At 32.7% G+C, this 20919-nt stretch overlaps 1 protein-coding gene across 11 annotated transcripts in view; it reads right to left on the reverse strand.

The window, feature by feature from the left end:
* MYCBP2 (MYC binding protein 2) overlaps nt 1–20919 on the reverse strand; it is a 224280-nt gene that overhangs the window by 85531 nt on the left and 117830 nt on the right. For 8 of the 11 annotated variants that reach the window (XM_078147203.1, XM_020973272.2, XM_078147199.1 and 5 more), the window contains 6 exons: nt 19650–19747; nt 18299–18415; nt 17585–17725; nt 9949–10023; nt 5925–6149; nt 4873–5005 (listed from right to left, as the gene is read on the reverse strand). In XM_078147203.1, coding sequence (XP_078003329.1) covers nt 4873–5005; nt 5925–6149; nt 9949–10023; nt 17585–17725; nt 18299–18415; nt 19650–19747 — 789 coding nt within the window. The remainder of the gene's footprint in view (nt 1–4872; nt 5006–5924; nt 6150–9948; nt 10024–17584; nt 17726–18298; nt 18416–19649; nt 19748–20919) is intronic. The other 3 variants (XM_078147204.1, XM_020973276.2, XM_078147202.1) reach the window with 2 other exon arrangements.

Raw genomic sequence — 20919 nt, forward strand, 5'->3', positions numbered from 1 at the left:
TGTATGTGTATCTATCATATTATTATTGATGCAGCAGAAATAGTATCTGGCACATTAGTATTTCATATAGATGTACACATATATAAAAATGTAGTAAAACTTTAATTTTTGTGTACACACACACACACACACACACACACACACACACACACAAACATACATCCACATATGTATGAAATAATGATGGCAGCCAGGTAGTGCAGTGGATAGAGCACTGGGCATAGAGTCAGGAAGACCTGAGTTCAAAACTGGCCTCAGTTATAATGGGACCCTGAGCAAGTTGCATCACTTGCCTGCTTCAATTTCCTCAACTGTAAAATACGAATAATAATAGAACCTACTTCTTAGGATTTTTGTGAGGATTGAAAGTGATAATATTTATAAAGTGCTTAGCACATAGTAATTAGTTAATAAATGCTCATTCCCTTGTCCTTCCTCTAGAGATGTACCAAATTCCATTCTGCTATAAGAGCAGTATATTTTCTACCTAACCAACAATGCCAATAGACATAGTATTTTACAACACCTCCCTGGAAAGACTTTTAGACAGGACCACTTTTTAGAGTACAGCACGCGCACACACACACACACCCACCCACACACCCACACACCCACCCACCCACCCCTGTATATGTGTGTGAGATCCTTATATTTGTATTTATTAACTTTTACAGAATGCCCAGTTTTATACTTAAGAATATAGAGTTCAAAGGTTAAAAAGCACAAACTGAGTTTTAACTTCTTACTTTATATTATTTTTGTTACAATTTTCTGCTTTCAATTAAAGAGCCCCATTTCAATTTATGAGGTGGCCATTTATTAGTGCAAGAAAAAAAATTAAAAGTTACATTCTTTAAAAGTCTAGTTTTGAATAAACTTTTATGTTCAGTCCATGCCATCTCAAAACTAAAATTAAAACACAAAAAAATATTTTGGTAGAAACATCTAAACATCACATAGTGATAATTTTGCTAAGAAAAATTTAATGGTTTTCAACTTGCCATTATGGAGGGCATTCAGCAATTGATAAAATTTTTATCTGATAATATCATGAACCTAAAAAGCATTCTTTTGTCTTCAGGACCATATTCAACTAATTATAAAGTTCTGCTTATATAAGTCAAGTTTATTTTAGCTGTTTTCACCTATATTTGAATATTTTTATTGAGAATAAGTTGGAGGGTTTCATTCTTAACATCTAAAAGTATGTTTCACTTGTATTCATTACTAGTTTTACTATTATATCTTTTATACAGTAAACATAGTACTACCTGGGAGATCTGAAGTTTTTAGAGATCTTTAATTAAAGATCTCTGTATCTGTGATTTGTATCCTTGACTCCTTTAACCACTTAAAAAGGGTCATCATTTGGGCATATTACATTGAATGAAATCTTTTTAAAAAAATAAGCTACCTTCAGTTATCCATTCTAAGAATACTGTTTTCTGAATAAAACATCTCTGATCAAAGAAAATAATGTTTTAAGGGAAAGTTCTTTAGCAGTGTTTTGTAAGTTCACAAGGTCTATGAGGTCTAGGGCTTATTAGGAAACTACTTGAAACCATTAATGTCTACAACAATGTCTACACTCTCATTTTTGACATGAATTAATGAACCATATCTGTGGTTTCTCATTAATAGCAATGCCTTCTTCTACATCAGTGGTGGTAAACCTTTTTTTGGTGAAGTGGCAAGCAGAAATATGCAGGGTAAAGGACTCGGGTGTTTTTTGCCTCAAAAATGCTTTGCAAAATGGAGCAAAATAGAGAACCTAGTGATTTACAAATTTAAAATAGCTTTAGTTTCTGAAATATAAAAATGACCAAATGGATAATTACAGCAAACCTCCTGGCCAAAACTATCTGTGAACAAGTAATAGTTCAAACCTTAAGCTTCTGACCCATTTTCTAGGCCCACTTATTATTGCAAATTTCAAAAAGGTGAGGTATCACAGCAGAAGGAGTCCTCACTCGAGTCAGAGGACTTGAATACGATTCTAGTTTTGCTAATAATTACCTGTTTGACCCTGGGGCATTCAACTTCTCCCAGCTTGAACTTCCTCATTTGCAAAGTGGGGGAGTTGGACTTAATGGCCTTTGAGAGCTCTTATAGCTTTAAATGTATGAACTTTTACTGTTATGATAGGAACACAGAAATCTTAAGACAGTAGGTTCCCAACCTGGAAGTGGTGATGGTAGACCCCTTGGGTGATTGTGGAGTCACTACAGGGGATCCAACTAGCCAAATGCAGAGATGTTGACTGAATAAACCATGTGTTAAATACGTGTGTGTGTATGCATATATACACATATATAATATGCATTATATATATTATATATATATATAATATTTACATATATATATAATATTATATATATATATATAATATTTACATATATATATATTACTAGTTTTCAAAAGTATATGGCTGTTAACATCAAAGTATTACTGAATTCATTTTTGCTCAATTGTGGGATGTGAAAAAATACAGCTGCCATCAAATTTTCTTATATTAAAAAAAAACCTCTTCTTTGCTTAAAAGCTTTTTTTTTTTTACCACAGGGACTCTTCTTGCATATCTAGTGGTAGTGGTGGTGGATTCTATCAGGAAATGGCTGTCGTGTTAAAACAAAAAACAACATTAAAAAAAAGTTCTCACTTGAAGGCTCTTCAGGACATGCTATGTTAGCAAAAGGTTACCTTTCCTAAAGTCAGGCTTAAAGATTAGGTATTGCTCAGCAGCTTGATAGCCTTTATGGGCCTGTCATTCATAAGTTTGTTCAAATCTGTTTTTAAAGCATTTATGTTTCTGTCTATACCACCTCTTGGAGTGAAGAGTTCCACAAATTTATTATTCAATGGGAAAAGCATTATTTCCTTTTATTTACTCTGTATTCATTCTACTCAATGTAAAAGAATGTAGCTTTATCTCAGTATTTGGGAGTTTTGTGAAGCAGATCAGATTTGATTGATTTGATTGATTTTGATCATGCCTTTTATAAGCTTTTATTTTTCCAATTTGGAAATCTCTTTGTCTTTAATAAGGCTGCTTCCCTATATCTCTGGCCATTTTATTTGTCTTCTCTAAATCTCCAAATATACCTGTGGTTAGATACAGCAACCAGAATGACAATACATAGTAGTCTTGATTCTGTTTTGATTCTGGTATACTTTTGCATATCTCCCCAGTTGAAAGCTATTTCCTTCCTCTCAAAGTTTAGTAAAATACTTTGACCTTTGCTTTCCACTTATCACAGTTTACTCTGCATGGTATCTATTTATGTCCATGACCTTTAGCATGAAACCTTTTCAAAAACTTTTAGAAGACCAAGCAGAACATATTTACTTTTACCTCATGTTAGAGAGGTAGCATGACAGAGCACTGGACTTGGAGAGAGGAGATCTGGGTTCAAAGCCTGCAGACACCTATTAGCTAGGTATCCTTGGGTAAACCTTAATTTCTTCATCCATAAAATGGGGATAATAATATTTTAACTATTTATGTCCCAAAGTTGTCATGAAGAAAAATCTTTGCAAACCTTAAAGCACTAAGCATTAGTTAATATTACATGCCTCATTTAAATCCTCAAGGAATGTCAATAAATTACTGAGGCATGATTTCGCCTTCTAGAAATAATATTCTCCTATACTCACTTATTATATTATGGAACATTAAATACAAGCATATAAAAAAATGTGATTTTTGTCATTGTGGAGACCTTCCATTATGAGAACCCTCTCCAATGACAAAGATTATCATCTGTCCTTGACTTCTTTGATAACTTCTAGGTCATTACTGGAGGAACACTGAGGTCAAATGACTTGCTCAGAGTTACATGGCTATTAAGCAGCAGAAGCTTTGAATCCAGGTCTTTCTAATTTTAAGTCCAGTACTCTTATCCATCAGGCACATTGTTTAAATTGACTTTTATATATTTTTATAGGCATACTAATCTGGGATATTTTTGTTAACTTATCTCTACAATTGTAGTATTTAGTAAAAATTTACAACAGGGTATAATAATTATTACCTTTGAAAACAAAAACTGACCTGTTTTTAAAATCAGAGAATTTTCCTTTACCATTATCTCAAATTAGTGAAGTTTTTACTAAATTCAAATGACTCTTTCTTAGTTCCACTAGTGATATGGATGAAATTATAATTTTTCACTAAAATAATGCACGTTAAAATTCACTACAGGTAAAATTTTGTGAAATATTCTCTTTTCTAAGACAGGATATAAGTGAACAGTTGGCATTTTGCAATAGCAATTCAAGAAACAGACACACACTTTAAAAAATATATAGCATGAGCAAATTGATCTAATTTGATCTAAATGATACCTTTTGTTGCATTTCTTATATGTTGTCTTCATTCATTTTTCTTGCTTTATTATTGTGAAAAGGCAGTCATTAAATATAATCAGATCATTGATTTCAAGAAACATTTAAAATATTCTTGTAATTCTAAAATAGATCATGTTTATTCAAAATTTATTCTTTAAGAGAAAATTAAATAAAATGAAGTTGCCTGGGAGAAGTACTGCGATTGGTGGTTTGAAAATTGAACTTTCATCTAGTAGTAGAAAGGGTAAAACCTACAGCCCTGGATTGGTACAAAAGAATAAATCAGATAAAATTAATATTTACAAAATAAACATTAAGTTAGAAATTGATAACTTAAAATCTTTTCACATTTTTCTTTCATTCTTTTGGTTTAATATTTTCTGTTTCATTCTCCAATTACTTAAAAGCCAACCATTATAATCTCTTCATTTTGGTTATACTCGAAAAAAAACTTAAAACATATAATACCATACACAAAAAACTTATATTCTACAATTATTTTGAATCAAATTTAAAATAACTTGCCATCTTCATGTCGGAGGTACTGATTTCCGCCTCTGTCTCTAGCTAAGGACCATGCCTCTCCTTCATCACTCTCACAGAACTCTACCATGCTGTTCTTATCCAGCTGAACCCACGTACCTTCAGAATTGGTTACCTGGTGTACATACACAAAAAGCATGGTTGACTGTCTTTATCCTTTGAGAAAATTGAGTGCTGATAGCCAGTAAAATGCTATAGCAGTGTAATAACTCCAATTAATTCGTCACATAACAACAAGTTTCTGAAATTAAGGCCACAGCCTGAGGTAACACAAAATCATCTCTATTAAACATTTCTTAAAACAGTATATTGATTTATGACTTTAGATAAAAAGTACCAAAAACCCAAATCTATCTTGAACTGTGAAGATAATTCTGAATTTAAGACTTTAGCACATAACGTGTGCTTCCTTTGGCATATGAAGTGTCACAACACAACGTCTATTGTTTAGTGTGTATGTTTGCAGGACTTTTATCTTTAGTAAACATTCCTGACACTTTTTAAGAAATAGCATGACACACTACATCTTCAAGCCCATTTGAAGAGGCAAATGCCAGCTTAGGAACACTAGTTATTGTATTCACTCAGGGACTTCAAACAGACAGATGAATGGGTACAAAGAAACAGGCCCCCTTCTGCACTGGTCATAGCACAGGAAACTTGAAAAGTATTACTTCATCAAGTTAAGTTTAACATTGATTCACAATGAAATAATTATTTGAAGCTGTTAATTTACTGCAGTACATTTGTAATACTGAAAAAAAACCAGGTGAATAGTGATGATTTTTACATAAAATAGCCGCTTTATTAGTATAAGCATTGATCTCACTAGGGCAATTATGAGGAGAAAATAAAGATTACAAAAAGAAAACATAAAGAAAATTATATTAGCATTTCCAATACAAGTCAAGATCAAAATATAAACACTGACATTTAAAAACCTGGGATGAAAATGCCAACCTTTTGAAGGAGATGAAGCTTTTGCTGAATTATATTATAATGGATATCTAACATGAAGCTACAAGAAATCATACCTCTCCCACTGCCTTGACTTTGTTTCCCAGTACTAACATTCCAATTGGGATACCTCTAAGGTTGGGGCAGCTTCTGATGTTGTGACCTGATGGTCCCGTCTTCACTACCTTATACACTCCGGGCCCACCTCGGAGGAATGGTATATCTGGTTCTTGCATTACAGCTTCTTGTGGGCAGCGGGAATTCAGGTCTTTGAAAAAGTCCTCCGTATTAGACTTAGTTTCCTAAACATTTGAAAACAAGAACAAAACAATCCATGACCACTTTTATATAATTTCAAATGAGAACTTTAGCAAGCCTAGAAAAGAAGAAAATTCATATCAAAATGAAAACATTCACTTAGATGTCATAGTAACTTTTGATGGATATCACAATTAAATTACTTTTCTCCTCTCTTAGAGAGGCTTTAAAAATGGAGTTGAAGACAAAGGGAAGGGCCCAGCAACAGGCACAGATAGAGCTATTAAGAGAAGGGAATTGTGAAGGGCTTGGAATTTAAACTTCAGTGACACTGATGGGGCAGTTTGTTTTTCCAGTGACATTAAAATAATTACCCTAACAAAATGAAATTGCAAAAAGAAAATGACACAGCTATAGAGTTTTGTTTCTTAAAAAGTAACATTCAACACTTTCCCAGAGGAAGAGAAAGATCAAGAAGCATTTCTTTTAAGGATGTACAAGTGAGAAAAGTAAAGAAAAATACAGCTTCTGGAAACTGGTACAATATTATGTTTTAAGGAGAAAAAAAAACACTTAACATGAAAGGTTTAAGAACTTTAACAAGGTAAGTTCTTGCAAACAAATCACAAGAGAAGATACTAGTTGTATTTTCACTATGAAACATGCTATTATTTGCAGTAGAAGTAGCAATGCTGTACCTGTAAGTACTCTTTGTAAGTCTTAAATCACTGACTTGTGGCAATGTATTTTTTCTTTTTTTCAAGGCAACTGGGGTTAAGTGACTTGCCCAGTCACTCAGGTAGTACGTGGCAAGTATGAGGCTGGATTTGAACTCAGGTCCTCCTGGCTCCAGGGCCAGTGTTCCACCCAATCGAAAATTACGTATCAAGAAAAACCAGGAAGCATCCAAAGACATCTTTCCACTGAGAGATATAAGGAAAAGAAGGCCTAAATTTTGGGTGTGTGTGTGTGTGTGTGTGTGTGTGTGTGTGTGTGTTATATTATACAACATATATTATATATTGATATGTTATATATGGATATATAATAACATATGCATTCATATATATATGTATGTACTGCTGGAATTGTTCCTTGAAGGCTTATATAATTTAGCAGCTCATACTTTGTCCACCAAAGGAAAAAATGATATGATACTTGTGCTTGAAGGGTCATGGCCACAGTCTTTAAATGAATATGAATGTTACATTAAAATGTCTTGTACTTTTATCACAAGTAAAACAGGTACAAGGATTTTTTTCTTTCGAAAGAAAACAAATAACACATTGTACATAAGAAAGTAACTGTTTATGCTATTGTTACCAAGAGGAACCAAGGAATCTGAGGCCCAGGCTTAAAGTTTTCTTCTGACTTCTGAATAATGTTTTTCAGTTAGTTTGCTATAAGACTGATGGGTGGCAGAACAGATGGAGAGCTAGTCCTGGAGTCAAAAGACCTGAGTACAAATTCTGCTTCTAACATTTACTGGTATGTATCTCTAGGCAAGTCACTTTACCTTTTCCTGCTTCAATCTTTTCATTAGCCAATGGGGATAAGAAACAGAACCCATTTTACCCTTCACAAGGGTAGTTGTAAACATCAACTGAGATAACATGTGGAGTGCTTTGTACACTTCAGAATGCCAGCTATCATTAGCATTAGCATTATGATTCCATGCCCATTTTCTATAAGTAAGAGAACTGCTATAGCTTTTTAGTCCATATTTGACCATTTCTGCCACACCAACATGTAGGTTTAACATTTATACACTTCTGATACCCAAATTGCTTTAGCTTAACATTTTTCACTCCTAGTGCATTATTTGAAAAGTGTTATAGAGTAACACAGAGACCAATATGACAGGGCCTCTGTAAACTAGTGTAATCTTACAATCTTTTGCTGCACAGTAAATTATGGTTTTGTCAGCAAAAAAAAAATACATTGAGAGGAAAAGTCAACTTATGCTTTATGTGTGATTAAAAAAATAAAGTGGCTACATGCTGATTATTATATAGTGAAAGCTCTCCTCATTTAATGCAATCTGTGGATTTGGGAATTTTTGTTGAGTTTACGTATTTGAGTCACTCAGATGAGGTCTGAAATACATTATATCCTGAAAAAGCATTTTGTAAAGCTAATTAAGGTTCTAAATGCCAAGTGTATTAAAACAGGAAAAATATACCATATAATATTTAATTTGTAAATTTGTATTTATTGTACTCATTATACCATATTTATACAGAATTTTCTTTTTTATATTCCCCCAAAGTGCTACATAGGCTAAATTAAAAGATATAAGTTACATGGAAGTAAATATTTACAACATTTGCCTTAGTTCACATTGCTTGTGTGTGCATTTTTTGGGACCAGATTTGTGATTTCATCAGTGTGGGGAGGTCCTGTAATTTCTAGTAAGGAAATTCCTTTACTGATATAGACTGACACCTTCTTTGCCATTTAGACTCTTAGAGTTTCATGGGTACACTAAAAGGTTAAGTAGCTTGTCCAGAATCACACAGCCAGTATGTATCAGAGGAAGGATTTGAACCCTAAGTCTTTTTAACTCCAAAGGTTAGATCTCTATCCACTATAACACAATATTAATGTAAGATACAAAATACAAAAATTTTAAAACTATATCTGTCTATACGTTAAGAGTAAGTCCATATACATTTTGGACATTTGCAAAGTTTGGATTTTCAATCTAAGATATACAACATACCTACACATTTAGACATCTAAGTAGCACTACCAGACAAATAATATTTACTGGTAAGTATTTTCAAATAGGCATTTATACAAAAATCCATTGTAGTAAATTCAAAAATATACCAAAGATTCAAACTGGTTTTGTTTCCTTTTATTTTATCCTGAATCCTGCCTGAGAAGCTTATTAGCTATTTGACCCAGAGAAAGATTCTTCACTACTTAAGTCTCCATTTCCTCATCTGTAAAACAGAGTTCATAATAGTGCCTACCTCAAAGGATTATTAAAAGGATAAAATGAGATAACATATGTCAAGAATTTTGCAAATCTGTAAAGGCACATGAAAGAAAAAGTAAATACATGTATATTTCAGATGGATGTGATAAAAAAACAAAACCCCCCAAAATTATTTTCTGATGTTAAATAAAAACTATTTCTGAATCAGTTATAATGGTCTAGCCCATGTACAATTTAGGTTAGTGGGTGAAGGGAAAGTCTATAGTAGAAAGTATTTAAAATGGAAATTGTAATACATATACCAAAAAAACACATTTCTAGACATTCATCAAAATATTATTTTTAATATTTATTAAGTGAAGAAATCAATTTTTGTATATGTTTTCTACTATTCATGATTGGAGAAAAGTGTTTTGTATTTTATAATGTACTTGTATTCTCAAGAAGGCCAAAGAAAGTGTTCTGCTTAACAGGGCAAAACCTAAATCTGAGTTTCTCTTCTTTTTTTCTGACCTGGTATTCAAGTGGAAGTGCAAATGAGCAATGAAAATTATCAAAATGACAATCAATACAAGGAGGTGAAGGAGACATATATATCTGAAAACTACCAATCATGTAATCAATTCCTGAATATTTAAAACTTGGCTAAAACTACTGAAGTTATACAACTTCATAAAATATAAAATAAAATTTCAATTAAAATTATTACATTCTTTTGCAAAGGTAGAGTATAAAAGTTTAAAGAAAATGCAAACTATTTTTCTTAATTGTGGTTTTTATATTAAAAATACATTTTCCATTAAAATATTAAATATGACCTCCAAAAACTAGATTGTAACATAAGTTATACATGCTTAAAGCTGGAGATAAAGCATGAGTGCACCTGACAGTTAACTCACCTGGGGAAAAAAAGCTTTAGAAGTCCATGAAAAAACGTCCAAATCCCTGACTCCTTGGCTAGCATTAAAGATATTCTGAGCAATAAAGTTTAAGAAAGACATATCAACAAAGAAAGGGAACAGGATATCATCTCCAGAAGATGCTAGACATAGTACAACATTTTCTCCATGCTAGCACTCACACACAAAGGGTATTTTACTAAAGGGGAAGTGCTTTTTCTTTGAATGAAGACACCTGAGTCCAACAATCAATAAAGAGTATTTGTTAAATAAAATATTATGTCAAAAGCTCTCTATAGATGTAGTGTGCCATGCCATTTACAGAAATTAAGAGCCAGACATTATTATATAGCTTAAGCCATTTAGTGCATGAAGAACATATTCAAATTTTTTAAAGAAGAAGCATCTTTTCTAGTGCAAGCCAGATTTGTTTTATAATGGAAAAGTCTGTTTTTTTGTAAAAACAAAATAAAACCAATTTGAGTAATTTGTAGATAGTATAAATAATAATATAACCATTATTAAGGATAACAACAGAATGTAGCAAATGGGATTTGTGGACATTACTTAATTGGAGATGGGAAAAAAGTGAGAAAGTCAAAGGCAAATAAAGTAAAAACTGAGTCACATCCCTTTTCCCAAAATAGAAAAATAATTACAAGTGATTTTTTACTGAAAGTCATCACCAAATTAATCAATAAAACTCAAAGAAAAATAGGCAATTTCTTTTTTTCTTGGAGGATGAGCCTACCTTAAAGGGTAGAAAATAGATCAAGTGTTGAAGCTGCCTAAAAATTATCTACTTTCAGAAACTTCAGGCTTTTTTTAAAAAAAGCAACAGTTTCATAAAATTAATCTAGATTAACTTTTAAAATATTTTTTATATCTGGACCATACTTGAACTCTGTATCAATTTGCCCAGAAACACACATAATTTTTTCCCATAAAAAGCAAGTGTATATAACTTCACAGTTTAAGTAGGAAATGAAATGAAGTTTTTTTTAGCAAAAAAAAAGATGTAACATACAAAATATGAAAAAAAAATCCATCCTTAAACCATTTTCACCCAAAGTTTCAACCAGTAACGATAACTCAAATTCCAAGTCAGTTAAAACCATTTAAGTCATTCAGAACCATTTACAACTAACATGTAATGAGAAACATAAAATGCAAATAAGCTAGAAAGTAAAAAAAAACTGGAATGCACTTTTTACAGACACAAGGTGTATAAAATGGCACCAATACATAATTAAATAAGTGGTAAATGGATGCCATTTTAGCTTGAGAAAAGAGGAAAAATTGTGCAATGGAAAGATGTGAAATAATACTTAAACTCAAGTCTATACTGGTTAACTTCATTTTTGTCCTTACTATGTGTGATAATAACCATAACATATTAATAACTGGTACAATGCATATTTGTTTCTTGGCCTATGCTTTTACTCCCAACATATAACACTTATGCAGACATTTCATGCATAAAACGACTTCCTGCAGTTCTCGTGCAAGCAATACTTTTTATCGTTATTGTTAAAAACCTATTTGTAAAAAGCAATGCAGATGGAGTTAGCAGGAAAAAAGCAATGTGATGATAGTGTTACACTAACATATAAAGCTTGTACCTCTCTTTTACCTTATTTTTACAAACTCATTCTTTTGATGTTGTACAAAATGTACAAATAACAGTTTAAGATAACAACATTATACGTTTGTGCTTACAAACTGTGTGTCAAAACTGTTAACTTAAAAGAAAATTAAGCAAAAAATGAATTTTGCTAATATGAAAATTATTTTAACCTTTGTAACAAAATTGATAGGTATATCTATTCTATATGCATTTGCCAAATGAAAATTTTTGGAAAAAAGCAGTTTCTAAACTGAAAGACATTTTATAAAGCAATGAAAGAAGCCAAGTGTTAAGGACCTAGAGTTTGAAAATAAAAAATTACAATATTCTTGAATGTTTAATAAAAGAAAGCCTTGGTTTTAGGGATATGAAATATTAATGCAAAGTTTTAACCTATAAAAAAAACCCTGAATTCTTAGTACAACATATCAGCAAATTGTTTTTTTAATGCTATGCAACTGATTAAACTGATTGGCAACAGCACTGCACATACTCCATACAATGATGTAGTTCTCCTTGAAAACCTGTTGTAATAGGACAAAAATCCCTGACAAAAAAATAAAATGAACTAAAAGTACATTAGAAATAACATCCAATGACATTATCATTATATAACAATTTATTAATCTACAGACTAAACTATTCCTCGTTTAAGGCAAAGCTAAGTCAAACAAACCAATGAAAAAAGGAAGGCCAGAGAAATTTTATTCCAGTGTTTGACTACAGAAATAAAGACACAATAATGTGCCAAATTTTACATTTATTAAGAATTTTCCCAAAGAGTTACATAACCACAGTACTATAAAGATAATCAAAGACAGTATATATCCACAATCCACAGAATACTTAAATATTTTAAACTACATCTTAATCTCAGTCCTTAAAGGGTATATAGAAATGTGGTACAGTGAAAAGAGGGCTGGATTTGTTATTAGAACACATGGATTTGAATGCTGACTTTTCTACTTACTACCTGTGTGACCTTGGGAAAAATCAATTTAGCCTCTCTGGGCCTCAGTTTCTTTACCTGTAAGAGGGAGTTAGGACAAATGATCTCATAAGGACCTTACAAATCCAAATCATATGTTAAATAAGTTCCTTCCTCAAAATTCTATCCACCCTTGTGTGCTTTGGAAGTGATCCAAAGTTTTCAAAACTTAAACTGCTCCATGGAAGCATAATCACTTGCAAGTTATACCAGGCTAGAAAAGCAGACTATATGTCTGTTATTTGAGGACCTCCCTAGCTAGGTTCACCAGGGTGTGTGGTAGTAAAATTACAAATAGCTTGGAGTATTGAAGAAGGTAGAAAAATGCCTTTTAAGTGATATTTTGAGTGATAAAGTATATATGGGATATTTTAAAAGCAATGTTTATATTTTCCCTTGTTATTTGTTCGTGCTTTTAATGCAATCATTTTTTTTTTAAAGGTAGCACTTGCCAGGTATTACTAGATCTCTGAATAAACCAGTTCTGTCCTAAACCATAACTGATTTTGTGCCAACTACTTTGTTACTCTAATTACCAGACCTGATTTATTCTCTTTTGGGAGAGGGCCTCTTATAACGCAAAGTACAAGGAGAACACAAACCTTTCCTCATTGTAAGCACAGTGCCTGGCACATAAATGCTAGCTGTCTGACTTAACTCCTAAATTTCTTAGAGTACCAAAACATAGAGTAAGTCATAGAATTTACCTTTTAGGCAGGCCCAAAGTGCTAAGAAGCCATTTACTCCAAATACACAGAGATAACAAAAAATCCAATTTGTTGCTGTAGGAATTATGACAATGTGGAAATTACTAGAATGTACAATAGTACAATTCTACTGATAATTTTTCTTCTTTCTTACACTGAGTATGGTTCAGTGGAAAGAAAACAAATCAGAAATGGAAAGCCCAATCTGTTTTGACCTTGCATTTCCTAGCTATGTGACTTTAGACAACTGAGAGATTATTCATTTTGTGGTGAGATACAAGTGTGAATGTGAAAGTGATTTGAAAACTGTAATTTACAGTGGTGAAATATTATCTTCTACTGTATATCTTAATCTTTTCCAAAACACAAGCATGTATACACACTGTTTAATGACTTCATTTTTGAGAAAGAAGTCAAACTTCTGAAAACAGGTTTCAAGGTATTCTACTGCTTCCTTGTATACTTCTTAAGACATTCTATTTCTTTATAATCCCCTATCATTATTATACTGATTTCCTAATAAACCTATAACCCAGCCACTGAATCCTAGTTAGGCAAATACACAATGCTCTGATACGTATTCTGAATATAATTTACTCTCTCCTTCAAGCTGCCTATAATGCCTGAAACAGCTAACCACCCACACATCACCTTCCATAAACCTATATTTAGGTGAAAAATCAATCTTTTCAAACAATGTCTCCCTTGGCTAATCCATATGAAACCACTACTTAGCACAGTGCTTTGCACATAGTAGATATGTGCTGAATTTAATATCTCATGGCAATCAAGCAAACAACAAGTCTGCAAATATTAATTTTTAGTCACTAATATATAACTTTTCCACGTGCACACACATGCATGCCTGTGTATACCATTCTTGTCCTCTCAATTCTGGGAAGAAAGAGGTTTTTGAGTGTGGATGCTCAAATATTTGTAGATAGTGATAATTAAGTGTGTAATAGAATTTACCAGTTTGGTTTTGTATTTTAAAAATATTAACCGAATCTCTCATTGTACAAATTGAATAGAGTCAATTCTGAAATTAAAGGAGTAATTAACTTATTAATTCGACACATATATTTAGTTCTAGCTATGTGTAAAGCACTGTGCTGGGTGCTATGAAAGGGTATGTAACACACAGCCCTCTCAACAACGAAAGGAGTTAACAATATATTAAGGATGACAAGGCAAGTTTATTTCATTCTAAAAATATAACACTGTTAATTATATGTGTATGTGTATATGCAGTTTAAATTAGGAAAAAAACCTATTTTACTGAATTGCAATTTTTCTTTAATTTTTTTTCTTAAATGTAAACTGCTAATATATCTACTAACAATCTATTAAAAACAGTACAGATTAAATCAGTCAAAAAGTATTTGTTAAGCACTTAATATGTGGCAAGCACTGTGAAATTAGTGAAGTGGGAGAATGGGGCCTAAAAAGTACACAGAAATATATGTAATAAAGGAATTTCATAACAGGTAGAATTAACTGAAATATCAAACCCAGGACACTTGGCTTCTGTCAAATAGATCAGGTGCACTCTCTCCACGATACTCAACTACTGACTTAATTCCTGTTTCAAACTCCTCCACTCTGCATCTGGCTGGGTCCTTGTCCATTATTCTAGGCACTTCCTGCACAGGATCGTTTTTTTCACCCTTTCCTCCATTCTGACCACACTCAGAGCTGTTAATCTGCCCACTCTTTTTTCTTCCCTTTTATATACAATGGAAACCTGCTATACACACAGTTAAAACAGAAAGGACAAACACTGAACCAAAACACTTCATCATGAAATTTCAGGACTGGATGGTACTTTACTGACTATTTAATCCAAACAACTAGGTGGCATAACAGTTACCCCTTCTGCAAAATGGAGACAATAAGAGTACATAACTCAAAATCTGTTATGAGGAGCAAATAAAATAACGTGAATAAAATACTTTGCAAACCTCAAAGCGATATACAAATGCTGGCTATTGCTATTTAAAAGATGAGGAAAAAAAGTCCCCAGATAAATTTAGTGATTAGTCAATCCTACAAGTAAAGGATTAGAACTTAAGTTTGTTTGCGGGATCCTAAACTACCACCCTTTCCCCTACATTACTATCATTAAATAGATTCATTGTTGAGAATTTAGGAAAACACATGATCAGAATTTTTATTTTAATACAATTTATTGCAACTTGATTAGCAAGGTGTGATTACTATGGTGCCCTTTAGGAAGGGATTCTATTATATTCAAAAAGGACTTTAATGACAGCATCAGGGCAAAGAACCCAAATACTGTAAATTCTCAATTATCCACAGAAATGGAAGAAGAAATACTAAGCACAAATATGTATATGTGTGTGTGTGTGTGTGTGTGTGTGTGTGTGTGTGTGTGTGTGTGTATGTATGTATTTACAAAACAGTTAATCCAAAAATTATTTATGGGGTATCTGGAATGCAGTACATGATGCCTTTTATGGTAGATTAACCAAGCTAATTATATTACTTATTTTCTTCTCACTAAATTCAAAACTTCTGATTTCAAAAGTGAAAAATTGTCCTTCAGAAAGTTTTACACTTCTTCAGTGTCAGAAGGGAATAGCCTACCATGAAAGCTTCTTGTTATGCCGGGGCCCTTCCTGTATAAAAGATAATCTAGATATGGCACAGCACTGGGGTTAAGTGAAATGCCTATTGTCAGTGGCAGGCCTTGAACCCAGGCCATCCTGCCTCCTAGACCACTCCCCTACTAAATACACTCTCCTGCTTTTGTAATTTTCAAATTACTGTCTACATTAACAAACGTGTTTTTTTTTCCAAAGAGATTTTATAAATTTTGTCCTCAATTTAAAGGAAGCTAGTAAACAATGTTTATTTGCTATTAAAACCAATATTCATTTTACTATCAATACTCAAAACCCTGTCATTTAGATTCTAGTTGTCATTAGAATTTTTCCAACAAAGCAGCAATAATCATCTTATCCAAAGTTCTAAGGATGATGAAAAAAAAGGTCAAAACTGGCTAACGTCTTTAAAAAATGCCTACAGTAGGTTTTTTAAAAAAATAATTACACATACAAATTTTAATATCCTGTGCATCTGCCACAGTGAAGCAGGTTTCAAATTTTGAAATCAAATTTTCACCACTATCACCTGGTATTACCCCCAACCACTCTGCCCTCTATTTCCACAGTTCCTAAATATTTTTCCTTTCTTTTTCAATTTTAAAGCTTAGGCATATGTCAGAGAGTGATAAAAAGAGATGATTTATTAGTGTAAATTTTCTTATTTCTTAATTGTTTTCCACATTAATTCTAATTCTAATTCTAGTATTAGATCTCACCACTAACTTTCAATATAATTTTTTTAGCATAGTCCATACAAAACACATTAGAAACCCTATAACTCAGTAGGCAAACTTAAAAAAAATATAATAATATATTTTATTTCTATATGTTACTATGAACATTGCACAAATGGTAAGTAGAAAAAAGGATTAATCTGAATCTTACCTAAATGCCCACTTGAAATGGCTTTGTTTAGCACAGATTCACTTTCTTAAACTATTTTTAATGTATAAATCAAGAAAAGTTTGTGCTGGTTTTCATACATAAGTAGTAATCATATTAATGTTCCTCAGTTTTTCACTGAACTGAAATAGTTTTCACTGAATTTATACAAAGGCCACAAGTGTGGTATCCAAGTATCCTGGTATCCAGAGAAGATGATTTTTACCAAAGGCTATTTAAATTATTCCAAGGATCTAGGATTTAGGTAAAACAAAATCACCGCCTAAAACTAAAGCCAGTCTTGTGTCCTTACTTTCTATAGCAACAACATAATTCATTGTAGGACAATGATACAAATTTATACAAAACACAAAAATGAATTACAAACCACCAACATAAAAAATAAAAATGCAATTTAGTGAGAAAACTTCTCTAGGAAGTATAAATAATTTACTTTTATAAATTTTAGTTTGAAGTTCAGTTCAAATAATGGTACAAATGAAAAAGAAAAAACAAATATTTAATCAGTTTTTCCACCTCCTACTTCAGAATTTAATGGTTCTGATTTTTCCTTTTCTTTTTTCCCTACAGATAAGTGATATGAAGTTTAAAGGACCTTAATCTTTCTACATTCCATCATCCTTAGGGAGAAGCTCTCAAGATTTCAAGCATCTATAAAGTTATTAGTTATCAAATTAAGTTGTGATTTACCTCAGAACTGTAAAATTGTAGCCTTAATTAAAGAAAGCTCTGTAATGGGGACAGAGTGTACCTCTAACATTTTTCAAAGGCACCTTTTACTTACGTCAACAGGGACCAGAAGGCTCTTGCCAAGATGCTGGTTAAAAGAGAGGCACCAGGCTTCAGTGTAACCATTCATGTTAGGTACATACTTCTTTATTGTCTCATCATTCAGTCTCAGCCACACACCATCATCATTGTGGATCTATGGGAAACAAGCAACAAAAACGAGCCATGCCCTCCTGTAACTGCAATGAGAGTAGCAAGGACTTAAAAAAGACTGGAAAGCAGGAAGACAATGATAGACATGGAAATTAAGCAACTAGCTAATGGAAAAAGAAAAGACTGTAAGAATCCATGGCCATGGTGGGGTTGGGGAAGAAGCAGCAAAGAATGCCCAAGCATGATGATAATTGATACAATGGAGTTATGAAAATAATTTCTACCAGCTAGTAAAAGCATCAAGAAGATAGGTCATTTTAGAATTAGGAATTAGGTCTTTTCCCAAAGATGTTTGTAACAAGTGTCTCATTGTTTTGCTAAAAAATACCGTATGGAATTAATAAAATAACCTTGGAATAAAATAAAGCATGACTTGGAAGAAATGCAACATTTCAAAGACACAAATACTACCCTCCCAAAGTCCCTAAATTTTTATTTAAAATAGATTTAATTCTATTACTTAAATAGAAAAATCAGAGAACTTATTTTTTATAGAAATTATGAGCAATTAAAGTTGAAATTCAAATTCACATTCAAAAATTTCCTTATAAATTACCTCATCAATAAAAGTGATGGTTCCATTGACTTTCACTATGCCTATCTGTTCACTCTGAAGGGAAGGGTGGCTACGGATACGGAGCCCTGCACTGTCCTTGGCCACAAATTTTCGAACCTAAGAGAAGCAAAAATAGTAAGGGAGGAAGAACTTATAACAGAGCTGTTGCAAGTAAGAAGAAACAAACCCTATGGACATTGAAAATGCTCCATTGTTGAGAAAATATCTCAAAAACATTTGTTGCTGGTTTCTCATTGTAATCCACATCTGGTTTTTGGTTTGTTTTGGAATCATAAAAAAGTACTTTTTTGAAAATATTAGAATCTACTCTACTACACCAATAAGATTGGAAAATGATTCAACAAAGTTTGTTATAATCTATCATTTTATTTGCAGCTTTTAATACACCTAATAAAGCAAGAAAAAATTTACAACTTACTTCTTTATGTTAGTAGAGGCTAGACCATAACTGATACAGCTCCTTAAATATAAGCAATGGATAACAGTTTATCTATATCTAACATGGAGATATAAGGAAACTCATACTTTTCCTTGAAAACATGCTTCTTGAAATTTATCAGTTTTATGATGATACAAAGTGATGGTAGATATTCTATTGGGTATTACTTAATTTTCAAATAAGAAATAGAGAAACAGAGTAGGAACTACTTTAGACTATGCTGGAAGGCTTAGCACTTGAGAAAATTTGCTAGTATTCTTCCTTTGCTCAGAGATCTCCATGGTTCCTAACTGCTTTCTCGTACAAGTACAAACTCCTTGGCTTGCCAGTGAGGCCTCCAAATTCTGGCACTACTTTCTTTTTACAGTCATAACCATTCTCTTTACTTTCCAGGCAAACTGGATTAGTCTGTCATTGATACACCCAGTGTATTTCTTGCCTTTATCATGATGCTCCCTAGACCCAAAAGGTATTACTTCCCTCTTCTTACAACCAACAAACCTGAATAGGTTGTAACCTATTCTATAAAACTTGGCTCATGAGTTGACTACCTGCCTAAGGCACTTATGCATAATATCATATTACAGTTATCTGGTATTCACCTATTTTATCTCCCTTTTAAATTGTAAGCTCTATGTGGACACAGATTACTTAGCATCTAAACCTTTCTCCCAATAGCTAGCAAAGTACTCTGGAAAGAACAGAGGTTTAAGAAATGCTTGCTGAATTACATTAAATAATAACAAATTGTCACAATATCTGTAAATTAGGACAGAGTTACTAAAGACTAGGTATTTGTAATTTATGTCCTGTAGCTATTATTTTAAAAGAAGCATTTTCTTTGCAATATGCTATGAAGTCATTCTGATTCTTATTTAACTCTATTCTAACCTTATTTGGCTGAGGTTCAGCCTTCGGTTTGATCAACTGAGTTCCAGGTGGGATCATTCCTTTTGGTGGATCTTTCACTTTCACTTCCAAGCCTGCATCTTTAACAAAAAGAAACAATAACAATAAAAATTGTAACATTAAAGAAAAACATGTTAAAATGCATTTTGAATATTTTATAGATAACAATGTACAATGAACAAATATTACAGATCTATACACGACAGTTGATATTTATACTGTGTTTCTGCATCTGATTGGGCAAGAGAATGATAAAGAAATAGAAAATGTATTCATTGAAAAATCTCTATTACTATGACATAAAATAAAATGACAATAATAAAATGTTGAATTAAAAACTTATTTCACTGACTCACAGAATAAAAAAGTTGGAAGGGACACTGGAGGCAAAATTGTCTAGCCTATACCTAAGAGTTCCTTTGACAATATCACTGACAAGTGGAAACGTAGCCTCTGTTTGAAAGCATTCAGTGGGGTCGGGATATGCTGGAGTTTGTTCATATCCTTTATCAAATGTGGCACCCAGAATGTAGTACCCAAGATAAGACCTGATCAGGAGAGTATACAAGTTAACTATCACCTCCCTTGTCTGGGCACTATCAATCAGTCAATCAAGACAAATTTAGTAAGTGCCTACTATGTGTGAGGCAGTGTCACTTGCTGTGGATACAAAGAAAAATGAAACAGACTCCGTACTCTAGTTTAAATTCTATCAGGGAAAAGAATACGTACACATACAGATACAAAGTAGATATAAAGAAGATACGAGGTAATTTTGGTGGGGAGATACTAGCAACTAAGAGGAGGAAGATCAGGAAAAGCCTCATATAGGAGATGACATTTAAACTGACTTCTATTAAGTGGTTTTAAGAGGTGAAGGTGAAGAGGGAATGCATTCTAGGCATAGGGTATAGCCTGTGTAAGCACTGAGGTAAGGGCTAGGACGTCTCTCTCTGAGAAGTATATAAAGAAAAGCAAGCTTGGTAGTTTGGCCAGATTGTGGAGTACATGAATGGGAATGACCTGTGGTAAGCCTAGAAAGGTAGGCTGACCTAGGATGCGAAGGCCTTACAATGACTAAGAGTGAGTTTGTATTTTATACCAAAGATAATGGGGAGATCCCTTGAGTTTACTGAGCAAAGTTGTAACTAAATTATATCTGTGCTTTAGTCATGTTACTTTGGTAGTGGTGTGGAGTACGGATTGGAGAGGGGAGAGACTTAAAGCAGGGAGACTAATTAAGAAGACATTT

Source organism: Phascolarctos cinereus, unplaced genomic scaffold (assembly GCF_003287225.1).
Source record: "Phascolarctos cinereus isolate Bilbo 61053 unplaced genomic scaffold, phaCin_HiC Scaffold_7;HRSCAF=346, whole genome shotgun sequence".
NCBI lineage: Eukaryota > Metazoa > Chordata > Mammalia > Diprotodontia > Phascolarctidae > Phascolarctos > Phascolarctos cinereus.